The sequence below is a fragment of the Palaemon carinicauda genome, chromosome 3 (genome assembly GCF_036898095.1).
Source record: "Palaemon carinicauda isolate YSFRI2023 chromosome 3, ASM3689809v2, whole genome shotgun sequence".
In the NCBI taxonomy this organism is placed as follows: Eukaryota; Metazoa; Arthropoda; class Malacostraca; order Decapoda; family Palaemonidae; genus Palaemon; species Palaemon carinicauda.
The window spans coordinates 44,662,350-44,681,597 of record NC_090727.1 but is presented as its reverse complement, the minus strand read 5'-3'; the positions used below and the strand labels follow the sequence as shown (position 1 = coordinate 44,681,597).

At 43.8% G+C, this 19,248-nt stretch overlaps 1 protein-coding gene across 1 annotated transcript in view; it reads right to left on the bottom strand.

The window, feature by feature from the left end:
• Positions 1 to 14,562: 14,562 nt before the first annotated feature.
• Positions 14,563 to 19,248, bottom strand: part of LOC137637198 (uncharacterized) — a 57,213-nt gene continuing 52,527 nt past the window's right edge. The window contains exons 3-4 of the mRNA XM_068369463.1: positions 15,143 to 15,275; positions 14,563 to 14,741 (exon numbers count right to left, since the gene is read on the bottom strand). Of these exons, the coding sequence (XP_068225564.1) occupies positions 14,734 to 14,741; positions 15,143 to 15,275 (141 nt within the window). The 3' untranslated portion in view covers positions 14,563 to 14,733. The remainder of the gene's footprint in view (positions 14,742 to 15,142; positions 15,276 to 19,248) is intronic.

The window sequence follows — 19,248 nt, the reverse complement described above, 5'->3', positions numbered from 1 at the left end:
CAGACGAAGGTGTTGTTTCTTGGGAAGAGCGAGACGTTTCAGGGTTAGAAGAACTGCCATGGCCTCTAGCACATTGATGTGAAATTGGCGGAACAAGGGAGTCCAAAGACCTTGAACTTTCTTGAGCTGAGAATAACCGCCCCAACCTGATAAGGATGCGTCCGTGTGAATGATTAATTTCGGAGGCGGAAATCGAAGGGGAACTGACTTTGACAGACTGTTTGCTCTTGTCCAAGGAAGAAGTCTTTCCCGTAGAATGGGAGGAAGGCGGACTTTCCTGTCCCGGAACTTCCGGTTCGCCCTCGAACGCCAGACACGATTGATATCTTTCAATTTTGCCTTCAGAAGAAGATCCGTCACTGAGGCAAACTGAAGGGACCCCAGAATCCTCTCTTGGAGTCGTCTGGAACTTACTTTGTCTTTGAGAAAGCGTTTGGTGTTCCTTGCAATCTCTAACCTCTTGGGTCTGGGAAGACACAGAGTATGAGATATAAGATCCCATTGCAGGCCGAGCCATTGGAACTTCGATTTTGGAAGAAGACGGGACTTCTTGAAGTTGATCTGGAAGCCTAGAGATTGAAGATAATGGATGACTTTGTGAGTGGCTTTTAGGCAATTTTGGGAGGTGTCTGACCAAATGAGCCAGTCGTCCAGATAGGCTACTACTTGAATCCCTTGATTCCTGAGTTCCTGAACAGCGACTTCTGCTAACTTTGTGAAGATCCTTGGGGCGATGTTGAGCCTGAAGGGCATCACCTTGAAGGAGTAACTTTTGTCCCCTAAGCGAAAGCCTAGGTACGGACGGAAGTGTCTCGCTATCGGGACGTGATAATAGGCGTCTGTAAGATCGATAGAGGTGGTGACGGCCCCACGGGGAAGTAAGGTCCGCACCTGCGAGACGGTAAGCATTCGAAACTTGTCGCATTGAATGGACAAGTTAAGAAGGGATAGGTCTAGAATCACTCTTCTCTTGTCTGAATCCTTCTTCGGGACACTGAACAGCCGACCTTGAAACTTCAGGTGTTTCGTTTCTTGTACGGTGTTCTTTTGTAAAAGATCCTGGACAAATTCGACCAGGTCCGGAGTGGAATGTTGACGAAATCTGTTCGGAGGAGGAGGTCCTTGAATCCAACTCCACCCCAGTCCCTTGGAGATGATACTGAACGCCCAGGGACTGAACCTCCATTTGTTGCGGAAGGCATAGAGCCTCCCCCCTACCTGCTGCACCTCAGTATTGGTTTGAGGAGTTGCCTCCACGTCCGCCTCGGAAGTTCTTTCCTCTGCGAAAAGCTCTTCCCCTGCCTTTGTTCTGGTTAGAACCACGGTGGTAGCCTCTACCTCTACCATAACTCTGGGAAGAGCTATGAGCCTCATACGACTGGTTAAAGGCAGGAGAAGTGGCGGAGGCACCAGAAAGCTGGCTCTTAGGAAGCAGAACGGTGACATAGTCGTCCGAAGGAGCCTGAGAGGTGGAAGGCTGTGCCGGGGCAACAGGAGATGGGGGAAGAGGCAGCCGGAAAATGGGCGAACCAGTCTGCTGTTGCCTGAACTGGGTGGAAGTATATGGACGGAGCTTCTTCCTACCCCGGGCTTGGTAATTTGCAGGGTCAGATTTACATTTAGGAGTCAAACCCCAACGGGCTTTAAGGCTCTGGTTGACTCTAGTGGCCTCCGCCAAGACTTCATCTACAAGGTCCTCAGGGAAGAGGTTTGAACCCCAACAGGAGGACCGGATCAGCTTATTAGGTTCATGCCTAATAGTCGCCTCTGCCAGGACATGTTTGCGACACTTGCGTTTAGCAGTAGCGAAGTCATACAGGTCATAGTATAATGACTGCAACGTAGCCTTGTTGAGAGATTTAAAAATACTCTCAGTATCGTAAGTCAAGGCTATCGACTCCGTGGAAGTGGCCAGGTTCAGAGTACGGCCAACGCGTAGGCGAGAATCATACTCCTGTTTAATGAGGGATTCCGGGAGACGGGGAAGCCGCTCACTAAACATTACCGAAGCACAGTCTGCTGCTAGCTTTCCAGAGGTAAATGTGGTATGGACGTTGTCCCAACACTCAATGCCTGAAGGAAGAAGGAGGGAGATTGGATCCACCTCTCGGATGGGAGGCAAGGGCTTCTCCTCCAGAGCATATTGGAAGGCAAGCTCTGCTACCTTATTGACACATGGAGTCACGGTGTTTTTGTCCATTAGGAACATTGTAAAGGAGCTCTTATAAGGCGTCAACATAGTGTTGGTGCAGCCGATGTCATTCAGGAATCTGGCCCACACAGATTGGGCCTGCTCTTTTGGGAAGATGACTGTCTCCTTGGGGACCTTGTCTAACCGAACCAAAGCTTCCTCGGTAAGCCTGGCATAACCATGAAATGGAAATGCCAGACGAGGAGGAAAGAATTCAAAGTCCTCTAGGGGACGAGTGCCAAGACCCTCCAAAGTTAACATTCCGTCTGAGAACGGGGAATGAAGAGCCATACGCCAAGGGTTGTTTTTGGCAAACTGCGGGAGCTTAGAGGCATCCGGGATGAGAGAGCTTTGGACCCGCTCCGGAGCACCTTGCTCTAATGCCCCAAGTCTCTGACCGATGTTAGAGAACATCGTGTCCATCTTAGACTGTATCTCTGATACAAACTTAGCCTGCATCTCCGACACGATGCGAAGCATGGCTGATTCGGAAAGGCCCGGGCTAGCAGCAGGTGTGGCGGAATGAACTCCCGGGTCGCGAGACTTAGAGGAGGAGCCAGAAGCCTTAGATGACAGGTTTGTATTCTGTTTAGAACTATGAGAAGCCTTATGAGGCTTATGAACTTTAGGTAAGGTTCTAGACTTATTCTTGGGGGGAACCGGGTGTGATCGTTGGGACGAATCACGGTCCCCAGACAAACCATGAAAGGAAGAGCGATCAGAAGAAGAAGAAAGAGAGGGGCTGAGGATAGGAATCTCAGCGCCAGAAACACCTGCCTCACTTACCACCCTACCTGTATCTGGATCATCCAATAACATGGGTTCCACGTCAAGGTTCATGGAGGCAACATTGTCTTCTAGATCTCCGGGGGCGTCCGACGGATCCTGCTCTGGATCAATAAACCCCTCTATGGTGGCATCAATGTGGGCAATGATGGGAGCTGCAACATGCCTAGCCACAGCGGCTGAAGACTTGGCGTTGGGGTAAATCAAGGAACAGTAGTCCTTGGAGAGGACGTACGGCCGCTTGGACTTCACGTTCCGGGCAAAACCACCAACCCACACTTTCAGTGTGGCCCGAGCCGCAGACTTTTGCTCCGGGGATGCCTGAAATAATAGTGGGAATTATAAAAGGGCAGACTCCCAGTGGTCCTTCAAGACCATAGATATCTTACTAAATAGTGTATGTATGCCAAAAAAGGTAAGATAAATAAGAAGGCAACATAGCCAACGGAACTCACCGAGTCAGATCCAAGGGTGGTAACGAGGTCAAAACAGACCACACAGTTATCCGGGTGCCATACCACGACATCCTCCAGCTGCACACCGCAGAGGGCGTGAGACCGACAGACGGTATGGCCGCAGGGCTGATGTAGAACAGCTGCACAGGCTGTCGTCTGACAATGCACCATCTATAAAAAGAATAGTATATGAGAAACCGTAATTCTCTTAAGTAGGGGCGGGTCCGGAGGACCCGGGCCTAACAAAGGTCTAACACAAGATTAGAGCTTAACTGTAATATTCTTAAGTAGGGGCGGGTCCAGAGGACCCGGGCCTAACATAGATCTAATACAAGACTAGAGCTTAACTGTAATATTCTTAAGTAGGGGCGGGTCCGAAGGACCCGGGCCTAACAAAGGTCTAACACAAGATTAGAGCTTAACTGTAATATTCTTAAGTAGGGGCGGGTCCGGAGGACCCGGGCCTAACATAAGCCTAACACAAGATTAGGGCTTAACTGTAATATTCTTAAGTAGGGGCGGGTCCGGAGGACCCGGCCTAAACATAAGTCTAGCTTAAGACTAAAGTATAGCCATCCATTCCGGTCGAGCCGGGAGTATAAAAAAGGATGCAACAACAAAAAATTAAGACACAGGGTGTCTGATTTCCCGGGGCGAGGCTAAGCCCCGGGCCGGGAAATAAAAGTATCCAAAACCAATTCGTATAGGAACTCCGGGGTAGTGATCTGTCATATAATCATCATAGGAACTGTTATAAATTAAATAGGGGGGCGGAACTGTAAATAAGAACCGCCAACGGAACCCAGAGGGTTTCATATAACATAAACCAGTGTGATAAGTGAATATAAAATAGGGTGCACCGGGATCCAACTCTGTTGACCGGTGGCCAACCAGACTAGACAGAGCCGAACCCGCCGGGACACCCGGAGGACAAAGTCCATAAACACTGAACTACCCCCTCTGCAAGGAGGGAAGGCAACGGTCCCCTAAGGGAGAGGGGGAGAGAGCCTAGCCACCCACCTAGCGAGAGGGGGAGCATGGGGGAGGATCACGTGATACGGAGCAGCAGGGCTACCAACTGACGATCCCCAACCAGACAGATCAAACGGAGTAATAGCACAATATTCATTATAATAGTAATAGCGTTGATAATATAAAATAAACACATAAAAATTTTTGGGCAAGGCATGCAACATAATAATTAAATCACAAAAGACACACCTGATGGCTTAAAAATAACATTGCCGCCTAGCACGAAGGTCGGCAGCCATAACGATACGTAAATGATATCGGCCCAAAATTTGAACCACGAGGGTTCTAAACGCTAAATAATGAATATCCATAATAACAAATAAAATTTAATAATAAAAATAATACATATAGTAACACCGCGAGTGAAACTAAAAGCTCTCAAAACAGGAGTACCAACTGTAAATGGAATCAAGCAAGATCGGTATGAACGAAGAGAATACACTCCTATAATTCAAATATTAGACGATCTAGGTTGCTCAAAACACAGCAAAACACAGCTTGGTACTTAACTTAGACGGTGTCTCCAGGGAAACCGACGAAGAAGCCATAATCCAAAGAAAATAAGCGAAAAAACGAGAGCACAACAAAAAAGCGGGTTACACACAAGACGTGCTAAAAGGAGTTGGGTTCTGAGCGGATGCATTGTTAGTAGTACCGAGTGAGGTTGAACGGCTCTCCTCTATTGGGGTTTCTGTCGTGGATGAATCTAAATAGTGCGGGACCTCTGGATTATACGCCCAAATTTATACCGACACCAATAGGTGAGCGAGCTAGTTAACCTAGCACTCCTTTACATTTTTTCTCTGGTATATTTAGCAGTAAATTACCTAAGAATAAGTGCTAAATGGAGCTTATTCACTGGGCGGCACAGGTTCGAGCCCAGAAAAATAGTTTTAAAATACAAATTCTTAGAAAATGATTTGTATTTTTCCTAGCAATATAAACCAGAGTTATTTATAAGTGTTTAATCAGTTGTGGCTTTTCCAAGAACAAAATTTGAAGGACTTGCGAGGTGGATGAGGCAGGAAATATAAATGACTCAGGTTGGTACAGTTAAGGAAAATACAAATTATCTTTTGAACTCTGTCGTTTGTTCCTTTGCAAATACAGACCCTCGTCCTACATAGGGGAAATCTTCCTCAGGGGAGAGGACGTCCTAGTGCTATGGAAGGCATCTGTCCGACCCTTTACCCCAGATTAAAAAGATTATCATGAAAAAAGAGCCAAGGTCATGATGTCAGGCCTCATATATAATTAAGAGATTAGTCCACCATCAAACACTCTTATTATTATCATTATTTGCTTGCTAAGCTACAACCCTAGTTGGAAAAGCAAGATGCTAAAAGCCCTGGGGCTCCAACAAGGAAGATAGCCCTGTGAAGAAAGGAAATAAGGAAACAAATAGAACAGTGTGCCTGAGTGTACTCCCAAGAAAGAGAACAAGAAAGAGTATTCTGTTATAAACAATTTATATGTAGATTTCTCAAATGTATAAAAACATATTAAGTTTGTTCTCCCCTGCATAAGTGGTTTTCTAGACTTATACTCCAAAGGGAGGACAGGTCAGTAGATTGAAAATCCGATCCATTTTTCTTTCACTCCACTGAAGACGTGACCATACGTAAGTCACTCTGTTGAAGTATGAGCTTCTAAATTCATTGTTATCAGCCACCACTGGACCCAATGAGAATGGATCTAGTGATCTGTGGGTGCAGTCCTTCAGGTAGTGTGCGGTGAAGTAAGTTACCTAAACACCCGAAATAACTAGTGATTCCTGCAGAATGTTAGAGTCAAAGCAACATCACGGACATCAAGGTCTTGGGAGGGGCTCCAGCCGACACTTCTCCCAATGAAAAAACTCAGAGCACTTCTCGTTAGTAAAGAGATAGTGTTTCTAGATATGCTCTCTAGGATTTGACTTGTTATTACAAACAAGTTGGGTAAAAACAGGCTTCAAGGAGAAGTCCCCGGAAGGAAGAGGCGTAAAGAAGTCCTCGGAAGGACCATGTGTCCAAAAGAATTCCTCGGAAGGAATAGCCGTCAAGGAGAAGTCCTCGGAAGGAACAGCCGTCCAGGAGAAGTCCTTAAAAGGAATAGGCGTCCAGGAGAAGTCCTCGAAAGGACCCCGTGTCCAAGAGAATTCCTTGGAAGGAACAGGCGTTGAGGAGAATTCCTTGGAAGAAACAGCTGTCGAGGAGAAGTCCTCGGAAGGAACAGCCGTCCAGGAGAAGTCCTTAAAAGGAATAGGCATCCAGGAGAAGTCCTCGGAAGGGTTCCAGAAGAAGTCCTCGGATGGAAAAGGCAAACTGCCCGTATTGGACTGGGTAACAAATTGCCCCGTCACCAGATAGTTCCTTTAACGCGGAAATCGGGAGGGAGATCAAATTGGGAACACTAATAGCAAATTTTCTGGTCTTAACCATCATTTCTTAAAGGATGTAGGTCGACCTCCAAGGAGGAGCTTCAAGAAGAACCTTCAAGGCCAGGTCCAGCTCTCATACATACTTTGAAGCATTTGTATTCATTATATCTGAGAGAGAAAAACACAAATGCAAGCATAAAGATTTGAATAGCAGTTTGAGCAGACAAGTGTGTTAAGCACAAAGAACAGGATTAAACTGTGGCAATAGCTACTTCTGCTTAAAGTGGGTGAGATATTGGCAAGCAAACAATATTGCCAGAATCCCAATAATTCCTTAAAACTCTGGTCATGGAAAAGCAAAAACAGAGTGAACAAGGGTTGTATTCTTGTAATAATAATCAAGCGATCACAACGTAAGCTAATGCTACCTAAAGCTGAAGTTCATAAACATGTTTTTCTGATCTCAGCAAAAACATCTTGATTCAAAAGTAAATAGAACATAAAACATCATCCCACCTAATCTATCACTTCAATGTCCTAACCTCCTGAAGGGTGACTAAATATATCATGAGAAAGAGACCAAGTATCGCAGGCTATTGCTCGAAAAATTAAGATGTCACAAAACTAACTTAAGGTAACTTGATATTTAGAAAAATTCAAACAGATCTATAATTATCAAATTTCAGAGACTAATCAGGCAAATATATTAAATTCAAGACTAAAAGACTACTCTATTTGATATCAGTACCGCTTCGGAAAAATGAATGAAGTTTAAATTTCAGTCTCTCATTAAACAATGAAGTTTTTAAACCTATCGAAAAACATTTCCAAAGCTTTATCCTTTCACCAGCACTTTGACCTGTGGTTTTCTCAGCCTAATCTCACGAAACGGACACAGAAACAGTCTTGGCTTTAGTGAGAACAAACACCTTTTCCTACTACTACAAGAAGAAGAATGTCCTCTATTGATCTACGAGGTCAAACTTCTGCTCACAGCTATGAAAATCCCGACCAAAATTTGACTTCTAAAAAGAACTCAAAAGATTTTGCTCATTTGCTGTAATGGGATTAATACAGAATATTTATAGTTACAAAATCCTACGATGATTATTAACAGGCACAACTCATTTCTAACACTTGAAGTTATCTCGATTAAAATTGGTTAATATTGATACTTCAAAACTTATCTCTCGTACAGTAGTCGACTATCCATCTGGTTCAACTATTCCCTAACGTAAGGCTAGCTAACAACTAGCCTTATCTCATATGGTATTTGACTATCCAACTATCCATTCCCACAACTCAAGGCTGACTACTGAATAGCCTGAACATTTGACTAGCCATTCTGGTTATGCTATCTTATAGCAAATATATCCTGATTTGAATAATGACTTCCATCATAGACTAATCTTCCTAAGAACATAAAATGAATAACTTTGTTTGATATCGTTTGCTATAATGATAATGATACCCCCAACTCTACATTGTTCTCTGAAATGTCTCAGCGAAATCCCTGGAAGAGAAACTCAACATTCAACCTCAGAAAACTTTTATATTATTTTGCTTAAATATTTAATCTTTTGATTTTATGAAATAAGTGCAGTATTTTACACTTTTTCATTTGGTTTATTCTAGAATAATCTTCGTCACATGGACTGGGAGAAAGAATATATAAAGGAATTCTCATTGGCAGAAATGGTAGGAGGTGGTTGGTCGTCCCTATCTAATTCTTCATGTCTCTCACCTCCTCTGGCGATCTACAAAGCCTACGTTACATTGTGGGGGAGTCTACCCCTGCCATCGGACTTACAAGCCCGGGCAAAGCAGCACATACTCAAAGACCTACACACCGCAAGGGGAGTCTATCCCATGCCAGCAGATTTACAAACCCCGGCTAAGCAGCACGTACGGAAAGACCTATACGTTGAAAATCACGTCTTTAACGCATTCCAACACTTGCAGGCCACTACTTATGCCTCGACACACACACACACACACTCTATCTCTCTCTCTCTCTCTCTCTCTCTCTCTCTCTCTCTCTCTCTCTCTCTCTCTTATGACATAGAAATTCCCCAGATCCGTATTTGCTGCTTATTTTCAATTAAGAAATGCTGTGAATAATCTAGGCGAGAAGGGGTCTCCCTGTCTAACTCCTTTCTCAATTGGAATTTTCTCACTACCGTCATGTGGTTTCAGGATTGGTAAACATTCAAATGTGAGTTTAAAATAGAATCTCTGCTTTGTTAAAATGAGTTCTGTCTGCTAATGAATCTAAACATGAAATACAATAAAATACAACATACATCAAATGTACAGAGAATGCCAGCGACCTTTTTGGAAAAGCCAAGTAAAACAATGAGTGAACTTAATCAGAATTGTAGAAGAATATTAACATTTACTTTCTAGAAACGACAAAACGGACGGAATTGAGTGAAACTATTTCTAAGACGCTTTTCTCTAGAAGCTGAATCGGACCTGAACCTTCTTCTGAGTTGGATGTTGTACCTAATTCAACTATAAATCTACTTTTGAATGAACTTCAACATCTTACCAATGCAAAATATTTTGAATTTCAAATATATACTACAGTACTTAACACAAAATAAAACGTTATTCCTTATATATAAAAATCTGTAAGCTCGCTGACATCTCTGTACATTTCTATAAATAATAAATTTCAACAAACAATATTCATAGAATGTAAATATGAAAGAAGAATCAAATAAATTTTACATAAACCTTTCATACATTTCAGACATTCTCTCATTCAGATCTTCCACAATTCCACGAGACATTCTACCTTACGAGTATGTGTATATATTCACAAGCCCTCTAGAATAAACTCAATTGTTAATTAGCAAAGTAGAATTTTCTTCTTACATTTTGCATTATTCAATTCTTTAATTTGGACCTAAAATATACCTATTCTTATTCAAATAAAAAACCCAAGACTTCACAGAAACGAAATTAAGAAAAGGTGTAATTATCGATGCTCTCTTGATTCTTGATAAAATCGTCTATGGATTCGTCTATACCCCCGATAAATCTTCGGTGATGTTGTTAAGTCTTCTCCTGTACTTCGTACTGATATCGATAATCTGAAAAAGAAAATTACTTTAGTCATGTTTTTAAGAATATCTCAAGACATTACAGATAATAGAAGCAATTATACATTACTGAACTTTTGAATAATATCTTCATCATTCATTAAAGCCTAACTGCATCATTCTAAACTCTAGGAAGAATTAATCTTGATACTTATTCACTTTTCTAAAGTTTGCATTGCTTTCAATTTTCGTCTTCATTCACCATCAGGAGATGAACACCGCTGGGCAAATCCTGTCATTTAAATGTGACATTTTCTCACAAACACAACTAATTACTTAGAAAAAATCTATATGTATACATGTGTAACAGAGTATTCCTTTTAATATCAAAGTGTAGACAAAATCTATACGTATACATGTGTAACAGAGTATTCCTTATAATATCAAGGTGTAGACAAAATGTGGAAAGAATAGGCTGTGATAAAAGAGAGGGATCCAATGTAGTAATGTCTGGCCAGTCAAAGGACCCAATAACTCTCTAGCAGTAGTATCCCATAAAGGAAAACATATCAATTTTGTCTCAATCAATTTTAGAATTTGGTAAATACTTGGTCCTCACGTGTCAATTTGCAATCCATATCTTTACAGGAAGGAAAAAAGCTGCCAAAGCAGACTGAGACTCAATTTCAAACTTGCAGAAAATTTCTTAATGAACAGGCTGACATGAGTCTGTCTTCATAGAGTAGATATATAAAGTGATACCTCGGTAGTCGAACAACTCTAAATTTGAACAAATCGGAGTTTGACCCAAAAATTCGAGTAATTTTTGCTGTGGAGTTCGAACAAAAAATCGGAACTCGAACAGGCGAACGCATGGCCGAGTGAGATGAGCGGCCATCTCGGCTACTCTCGCTTGGTCAGGTAGCATCATTTCAAGAGAGAGCGTCAGTCCGACAACACGTGTTGAGAATTTATTGTGATTTAGTGCGTTTTATTGTCTTTTTTTGCCGATAATAATGGGCCCCAAGAAAGTTAGTGATAAGGGGAAGGATAAGAGGAAAACAGTGAGAACAACGATTGAGTTGAAGAAGAAAATTATTGCGAAATACGAGAATGGTGTACAAGTGTCTGATCTAGCCTTACAGTATGGCATGGCGAAGTCGACCATTTCGACCATTTTGAAAAATAAGGAAGTGATAAAGAAAGCTAATGTTGCACAATGAGAGACAGCAATTAGTAAGCAAAGGCCACAAGTAATTGAGGAAATGGAAAAGTTGCTCCTTATATTTATTAAAGAAAAGCAGTTGGCCGGGGAAAGTACAAGTGAAGCTTTCATTTGCGAGAAAGCTCTTCATATTTATGAAGAATTGGTGAAGAAAAGTGCCAGTACTAGTGAAAGTGATTCGTCATTTACTTTTAAAGCAAGCAGGGGCTGGTTTGAGAAATTCCGGAACAGAACTGGTATTCACCGTGTGACTAGGCATGGGGAGGCAGTCAGTTCGGACCAGGCGGCGGCTGAAAAATACGTTGGCGAATTCGACCGATACATTAAGGAACAAAATTTGATCGCGCAGCAAGTCTTCAATTGCGATGAGACCTGGTTATTTTGGAAGAAAATGCCGGCCAATACCTACATTACCAAGGACGAGACGAAGATGCCAGGTCACAAGCCAATGAAAGATAGACTGACGTTGCTGCTGTGCGCCAATGCTAGTGGTGATTGCAAGATTAAACCCTTGTTAGTGTACCATTCGGACAACCCCCGGGTCTTCAAAAGAAACAATATCTTGAAAAGTGCACTATCAGTTATGTGGCGTGCTAACACTAAATCTTGGGTCACAAGACAATTCTTTAGTGAGTGGATCAACGAAGCGTTTGCCCCCCAGGTTAAGGCATACCTGACTGAAAAGAACTTGCCATTGAACTGTCTTCTGGTGATGGACAATGCTCCTGCACACCCTCCAGGTCTAGAGGAAGACTTAAAAGAAGAGTACAGTTTTATCAAGATTAAATTCCTGCCCCCCAATACTACTACCATACTCCAGCACATGGACCAACAGGTCATTTCAAACTTTAAAAAACTGTATACCAAGGCCCTTTTCTGAACGTGTTTTGAGGCGACTAGTGATACACAGTTGACCTTAAAGGAATTCTGGAAGGATCACTTCAGCATCCTCAACTGTGTGAACATGATTGACCAAGCTTGGCGTGGTGTGATCTATAGGACATTGAACTCTGCCTGGCGAAAGCTGTGGCCATCATGTGTAACAGAGAGGGAATTTGAGGGTTTCCAATCAGAGGCGGGTTCAAGCACTGAGGTCAACAGGGAAGACATTGATGAACCTGTTGATAGCCACTCTACTGAGTTGACAGTTGAAGAATTGTTGCACCTGCAACAACAACAGCAGCAGGATTTGATTGGGGAGCTGGAATCCTCAGATGAGGAGGATGTAAGAGAGGAGGTTCCGAGTTCAGTGATAAATGACAAGTGTTCGAAGTGGGGAGAGTTGCAGGCTTTTGTGGAAAAATATCACCCAGAAACAGCAGTAGCAAACCGGGCAGTGAACATCTTTAATGATAATGTTATGTCTCACTTTAGAAGAATAGTGCAGAAGAGAAAGAAGCAGCTGACAATTGACATGTTTTTCATAAAAGAAAAGAGAGATGCTACATCCCAGCCTGATTCCCCTCCAAAGAAGAGAAACAGAAGAGAAAAAACCCCTGAAGGAGATTTGCCCGACCTTTTACTGCAGAGAGAAAAAACCCCTGAAGGAGAACTACCCAGCCACATCATGGAAGGGGACTCTCCTTCCAAGCAGTAACCTCCCCCTTCCATCCTCTCCATATCCATTCCTGTATGCCATCGAACCGCTGCTCAAAGGTATGTACAGTAAATGGTTTAAAATAGTTTTATAGGATTTTCTGACCAATTTCGTAAACATTTAAATAATTATTGTTGTTTAGGTACACATTTTATTGATATTTTAGGCATTTTTGAATGCGTAGAAACATATGAAAATAAATACAGTACACTACCATTATTTCTCATGGAATAAAAGGTTTCGGTACACGAACAAATCGGTGGTCGAACACTGATCCCGAACGGATTATGGTCGAATACCGAGGTATTACTGTATTTAATCATCTAGTTTACTTACTTCCTTATTTGATTGCCTCACTGGGGTATTTTTCCCTGTTGGAGCCCTTATAAGGCTTTTAGAATCTTGCTTTTCTGAGGGTTGTAGCTAAGCTGGTAAAAAATTTGACAGTGAATACCACATCCTTATTTTATCTAAACCTGCCACTCCTGGTCAAGCCTTTTTTCTATAGTTTCCTTGGTCCTTAGACTTGATACTTGTTAATTCCAAACGTATCCAACATCATCGTCTCCTCCTACGCCTATTGACGCAAAGGGCCTCGGTTAGATTTCACCAGTCGTCTCTATCTTGAGCTTTTAAATCACTACTTCTCTATTCATCACCTCCTTCACACTTCATACTCCTAAGCCATGTAGGCCTGGGTCTTCTAACTCTTCGAGTGCCTTATGGAGACCAGTTACAAGTTTGGTGAACTAATCTTGAGAATGAAATTTATGAAATTATGGCAATCGGGGAAGGGACACATAGATAATGGCTCTTCTATCCCTCTCTCAATACAGGTTTCATCAAACCTCAAGGACGTCAACTGATATCTCAATGTAAGAATGTCCATGACTTGTGGGAGAGTCATTCTCCTCAAATGCTAAATCTCTGTTCCTCTTTAAAAGAAAATCTGGTCCTCAAGGGGCTGTCATGGTGTTACGAAATACCTCTGAAACCATTCTTGTATTCCTTCCCCAGTCAATTGTTCAAACAAAGTTGATGTCTCTTCTACGAAAATCTGTACAAACTGGAATTCCTTTTCTTGCAATATATATAATTATTATATAGATATTCATTGGGAGTTAACCAGTTCAGCCATCTCTATTATGTCATTTTCAAAAACTGAATTTCCACATCACCCTTAGACCCTGCTTTGTCTTAGAGACCGTCGTCTGCGCTCGTATTCTATGGAGGTGTTGAGATAATACACCCAAACCATTACCGGATGTCTTCTGTTACATATAGCCATGTGTATTAACTTTCCTTTCAGACATAGATGTCTTACACATTAATTTAAGACATAAATTCAAGACATAAATTAAAAAATTCTTAACCTTTTACATCAACTTTATAAGAATCTATAAAGTCTCAAGTTGATCTGTTTACCTTCACATTTGTGTTTTTTAATCATGATTTACAAACAAAAAAGTCACAAGAAGGACTAGATTAATACAGCTGGTTTACACAAAAACATATCGCACATTTTTGGCTTACCCAGTAAATAACTTCTTTTGTATTTTCCATTTATCTAGAATGAGAAAAAGCAAATTGATTAAAACAGCCGAAGCCAAAAGTGAGCGTTGAGCTGACTCACATGCGAGTGGGTCTTCCCCGGCACCAGTTATAAAGGAATATAGTTTGTATCTATGTTTAAACATCGAAAAAGATGGACAGAACAATGAAGGGTAGGAATTGGGACTGAAGATAAAGCAGACAGTTAAAAAGTGACAGAAAGAGAATCTGTCAAAACCATTTAGCAATGCTTACAGTGTACCCTACAAAGTACACAGATGACACTAAGCAGCTACGAAGAGCAAGGATCGTCACTCACCTTCTCCTTAACATTTTCAAAGCGAGAAAGTAGGCGAGAACATGGAGAGATAGATCAAGAAGGCGTCATCTTGGGGTGTCTCGGTCTATCTTTATCCTCCTGGACGGCTGTATCTTAAGTCCAAACGTCTACGGTTCCACCGAAATCATAACGGTGACGGCGCAGTTGTCAAACACCTGTGGGAGACGAAGGTCAATTAGTTCGAGAAACAAGCGATTAAAAAAATTCTTATTCTGTAATTTCTTTTTAAACTACTAAATTTTATTTTTACAATAATTTACTTACATAAATGTAAACACAGTTTTATTTGTCTTAGATTATAATAATAATAATAATTATGGCTATAAATATAAAAAACATATCTTGTAAAATTTATTCCTTATTCATAAGAGTTGGGTGTTGGGGCCAGGAAAGCCCTTCAGTGCCAAGGTCCCACTGGGAGAAAAAATTGTAAGTAGAGTGATAGTTAAGGTGGAAGAAAGGCAGCAAGAATGGGGGTGAGGTGTAGAGAGAGAGAGAGAGAGAGAGAGAGAGAGAGAGAGAGAGAGAGAGAGAGAGAGAGAGAGATATGCCTCACCATTGCAACATTCAAAAAGGAACATGTCTGCAGTGTAGATGAGGAAACAGGTCTTGTTCCCGCCACCATCACTGACCACGACGCATTTAAGTCTACATTGACCTTTCGTCTTGCGACACCTAATGGTGACCACCTGTAAGAGAAGAGGGAAAGTGAACGAGTGTTGCCATATCAGGATCTGGAAGAGTCTAAGGTTAATCTTAAAGTTATGACCTGAAATACAATGAGTACGTTTTGCTAAACGAAAATCCTGGAATATCTGTTTTGCTTCAATACCTTTCCTGTTGTACACTGAAATTGAGCTAAAATGTTTTATACACACTTTTAAATATAAAATATGACAAATTCGTAGATAATTTGTATTTTTCCTAACTATACAAACCTTAGCTATTTACATGGGGTAATTACTTCGGCGTAGCTGAATGACGAGTCATAAAAGTTTTAACGAGGGTTTACTACCCCGCCGCTAGTTAGCGGGGGGTAGGGAGGGGTAGCTAGCTAAACCCGCCCCCCCCTCACACACACCGGTGAATGCTTCACTTTGCTTAGAGGTAGGAATTATCTCGGAGGACAGGGCTGGCGGGCACATATGTGTAAATAGCTAAGGTTTGTATAGTTAGGAAAAATACAAATTATCTACGAATTTGTCATTTGTTCCGTAACTGAAATACAAACCACGCTATTTACATGGGGTGACTCAACCCTTAGGAAGGGCGGTAAGTCTCCTGCCATACTGGCTTTGGCTTGCCCGGGGACCCCAAATTCGAGTGTGTAAGTACTCAAGAAATAAAGGGTCCCTGCTCCTCACTGGCATGCTGTGAAACTGCTGCGGCCTACATAAGCTAGGTGAGAAGTGACTCGTCCTAGGAAGTTGACCTGGAGTTCTTCAGATGGAAATCTAGGCTAGGACTCTCCCAATACCACCTCGTCAGGGTATGGGCACATGACAGTATTACACTTAATACTAGGAACACAAGGGAGCATGGCTTACCTGCAGAGGTTTGAGGTCAGCTATGCAGAGAACCCAGGATGCTGCTTTCTCCAAGGGAGGAGAGGATGAAGAAAAGAATAAGGGCTAGACAGATCTTTTCATTTACGCAGACTTAAACCGGATAACAATGCCCTCAACCTTCTGCTACTTGTCCATTAAGGAGCCTGAGGTTAGACCAGCTGTTGTGCAGCCACCACAGGGCCGATAGAGAACGTATCGAGCCTCCTGTGTGTCACGTCTTGCAGGTAGTGGGCCGTGAAGGTGGTCTGATGCTTCCACACTCCAGCTTGAAGGACCTGCGTCACTGAATAATTCTTCTTGAAGGCCAGGGACGTAGCTATGCCCCTGACATTATGCGCTCTGGGGCGACGTGATGGAGGAGGGTCAGGATTCAAGGCCAGATGTATCACCTTGCGAATCCAGGCCGAGATGGTATTCCTGGTGACCCTCCTCTTCGTCTTCCCGGTGCTCACGAACAAGGCTCGCACCTGGGGACGAACTGCAGCTGTTCTTTTAAGATACAACCTCAGACTCCTCACTGGGCACAGTAGGAGATGGTCTGGGTCATCTGTTACAGAACGGAGACTCGAAACCTGGAAAGAGTCGAACCTAGGATCCAGCACTCCCGGATTCTGAGTCTTGGCAACAAACTCAGGGACGAAGCTGAACGTTACCTCCCCCCATCCCCTTGAATGGGCGATGTTGTACGAGAGACCATGTAGCTCACTGACTCGCTTGGCCGAGGCCAAAGCTAGCAGGAAAACCATCTTCCAGGTAAGGTGGCGATCAGAAGCCTGGCGTAATGGTTCGTAGGGAGGTCTCTTAAGAGACCTGAGAACTCGAACCACGTTCCATGGAGGAGGTCTCACTTCCGACTGAGGGCAGGTAAGTTCATAACTCCGTATGAGAAGGGAAAGTTCTAGCGAGGAAGAAATGTCCATTCCTTTAAGCCTGAAGGCAAGACTTAAGGCTGAGCGATAGCCTTTCACTGCCGAGACTGGAAGGCGCATTTCCTCCCGCAGATACACGAGGAACTCCGCTATTGCTGGAATAGTGGCATCGAGTGGAGAGATACCCCTTCCACGACACCAACCACAGAAGACTCTCCACTTCGCCTGGTAGACTCCTGCGGATGACTTGCGCAGGTATCCAGACACCCTGTTCGCCACTTGTTGCGAAAATCCTCTCTCTGTGAGGAGATGCTGGATAGTCTCCAGGCGTGAAGTCGTAGCGAACCTACGGCTTTGTGGTAGATGTTGGCGAGTGGTTGTTTGAGTAGCTCGTGACGTGGAGGGAGTTCTCTCGGAAACTCCGTGAGGAGTTGCAGAAGGTCCGGGAACCATTCTGCGTGATGCCATAGCGGAACTATAAGGGTCATTGAAAGATTGACTGATATTCTGATCTTGTTGAGCACCCTCCTCATCAGACAGAACGGGGGAAAGGCGTACACATCGACGTTGTCCCACCGTTGTTGGAAGGCATCCTGCCAGAGCGCCTTGGGGTCCGGGAGTGGGGAGCAGTACATCGGGAGCTTGAAATTCAGCGCTGTAGCAAACAGATCCACCGGTGGGGAACCCCACAAAGTCAGGACTTTGTTGACTACTTGAGGATCCAAAGACTACTCGGTACTCACTATCTGCGTCGCTCTGCTCAGACTGTCGACGAGCACATTCCTTTTGCCTGGAATGAAGCGAGCCGCTAGCGAGATCGAGTGGACTTCGAACCATCTCAGGATCTCTACTGCAAGATGGGATAGCTGTTCCGAAAAGGTACCTCCCTGCTTGTTGATATAAGCCACTACTGTGGTGTTGTCGCTCATCACCACCACGGAGTGGCCCGCCAGGACTTGGTGGAACTTCTGAAGTTCCAGGAATACGGCCTTCATTTCTAGCAGGTTTATGTGAAGGTACTTTTCTGATTCTGACCACAGGACTGAGGTCCTGTGGTTCAGAACGTGGGCCCCCACCCTTTCTTTGATGCGTCCGAAAACAACATCAAATCCGGGGGAAGAACGAGAAGATCCACTCCCTTTCGTAGGTTCTCGTCCGCCACCCACCACCGGAGGTCCGTCCGTTCCGCAGGACCCATAGGGATCAGAGTGTCCGGGGAATCGTGACCTTGATTCCACCGGGACTTGAGTCGCCACTGGAGGGATCTCATTCTGAGGTGACCGTTGGGAACGAGATGGACCAGGGAGGAGAGGTGGCCGAGGAGACGTAGCCACGATTGGGGTGGGAGTTCTTCTCGATTGAGGAAAGGTCTCGCGACCTTCCTCAGCCTTGCTATCCTGTCGTCTGATGGGAAGGCTTTGTGGAGATTGGTGTCTATGACCATGCCTAGATATACCAGTTTCTGAGAGGGCTGCAGAGAGGACTTCTTGAGATTTACCATGATCCCGGCAAACTTTGAGGAGCTTGTCTCGGTGGCGAAGAAGGGTTGCCTCCGAGTCTGCTAGGATCAGCCAGTCATCCAGTAATGAAGGAGACGGATGCTGATCCTGTGAGCCCACGAAGAGATGAGGGTGAACACTCTGGTGAACACCTGAGGGGCTGTGGAGAGACCGAAACACAGCACCTTGAACTGGTAGATCTTGTTGTCTAGGCAAAATCTTAGGTACTTCCTTGGAGACGGATGGACTGGGATCAGGAAGTACGCGTCCTTTAGATCCAGTGTACAAATGAAGTCTTGTGGTCTCACTGCGAGTCTGACCGTGTCTGCCGTCTTCATACTGAACGGAGTCTGCTTGACAAACCCGTCCAGGGTTGAGAGGTCGATGACTGGTCTCTAGCCTCCAGACACCTTTCTCACAAGAAAGAGTCGACTGTAGAAGCCTGGGGACCCGTCTACAACCTCCTGAAGAGCGTCCTTCTTTAACATGGTCTGGACTTCTGCCCAAAGGGCTTGCCCTCTTGCCGATCCCATGGCAAGAGCTCAAAGACACTGGATTCGCTGTCAGGGGAGGTAGAGAGGCTGTGAACGGGACACGATAACCCAGAGTGATCATGGAAATCGTCCAGGCATCTGCCCCGAGTTGCTGCCACCTTGTCGCGCAACTTTGTAGGCATCCCCCCACTGGTGGACATGCAGGGGGACTGCCAACCCTTGCGTTTACGGC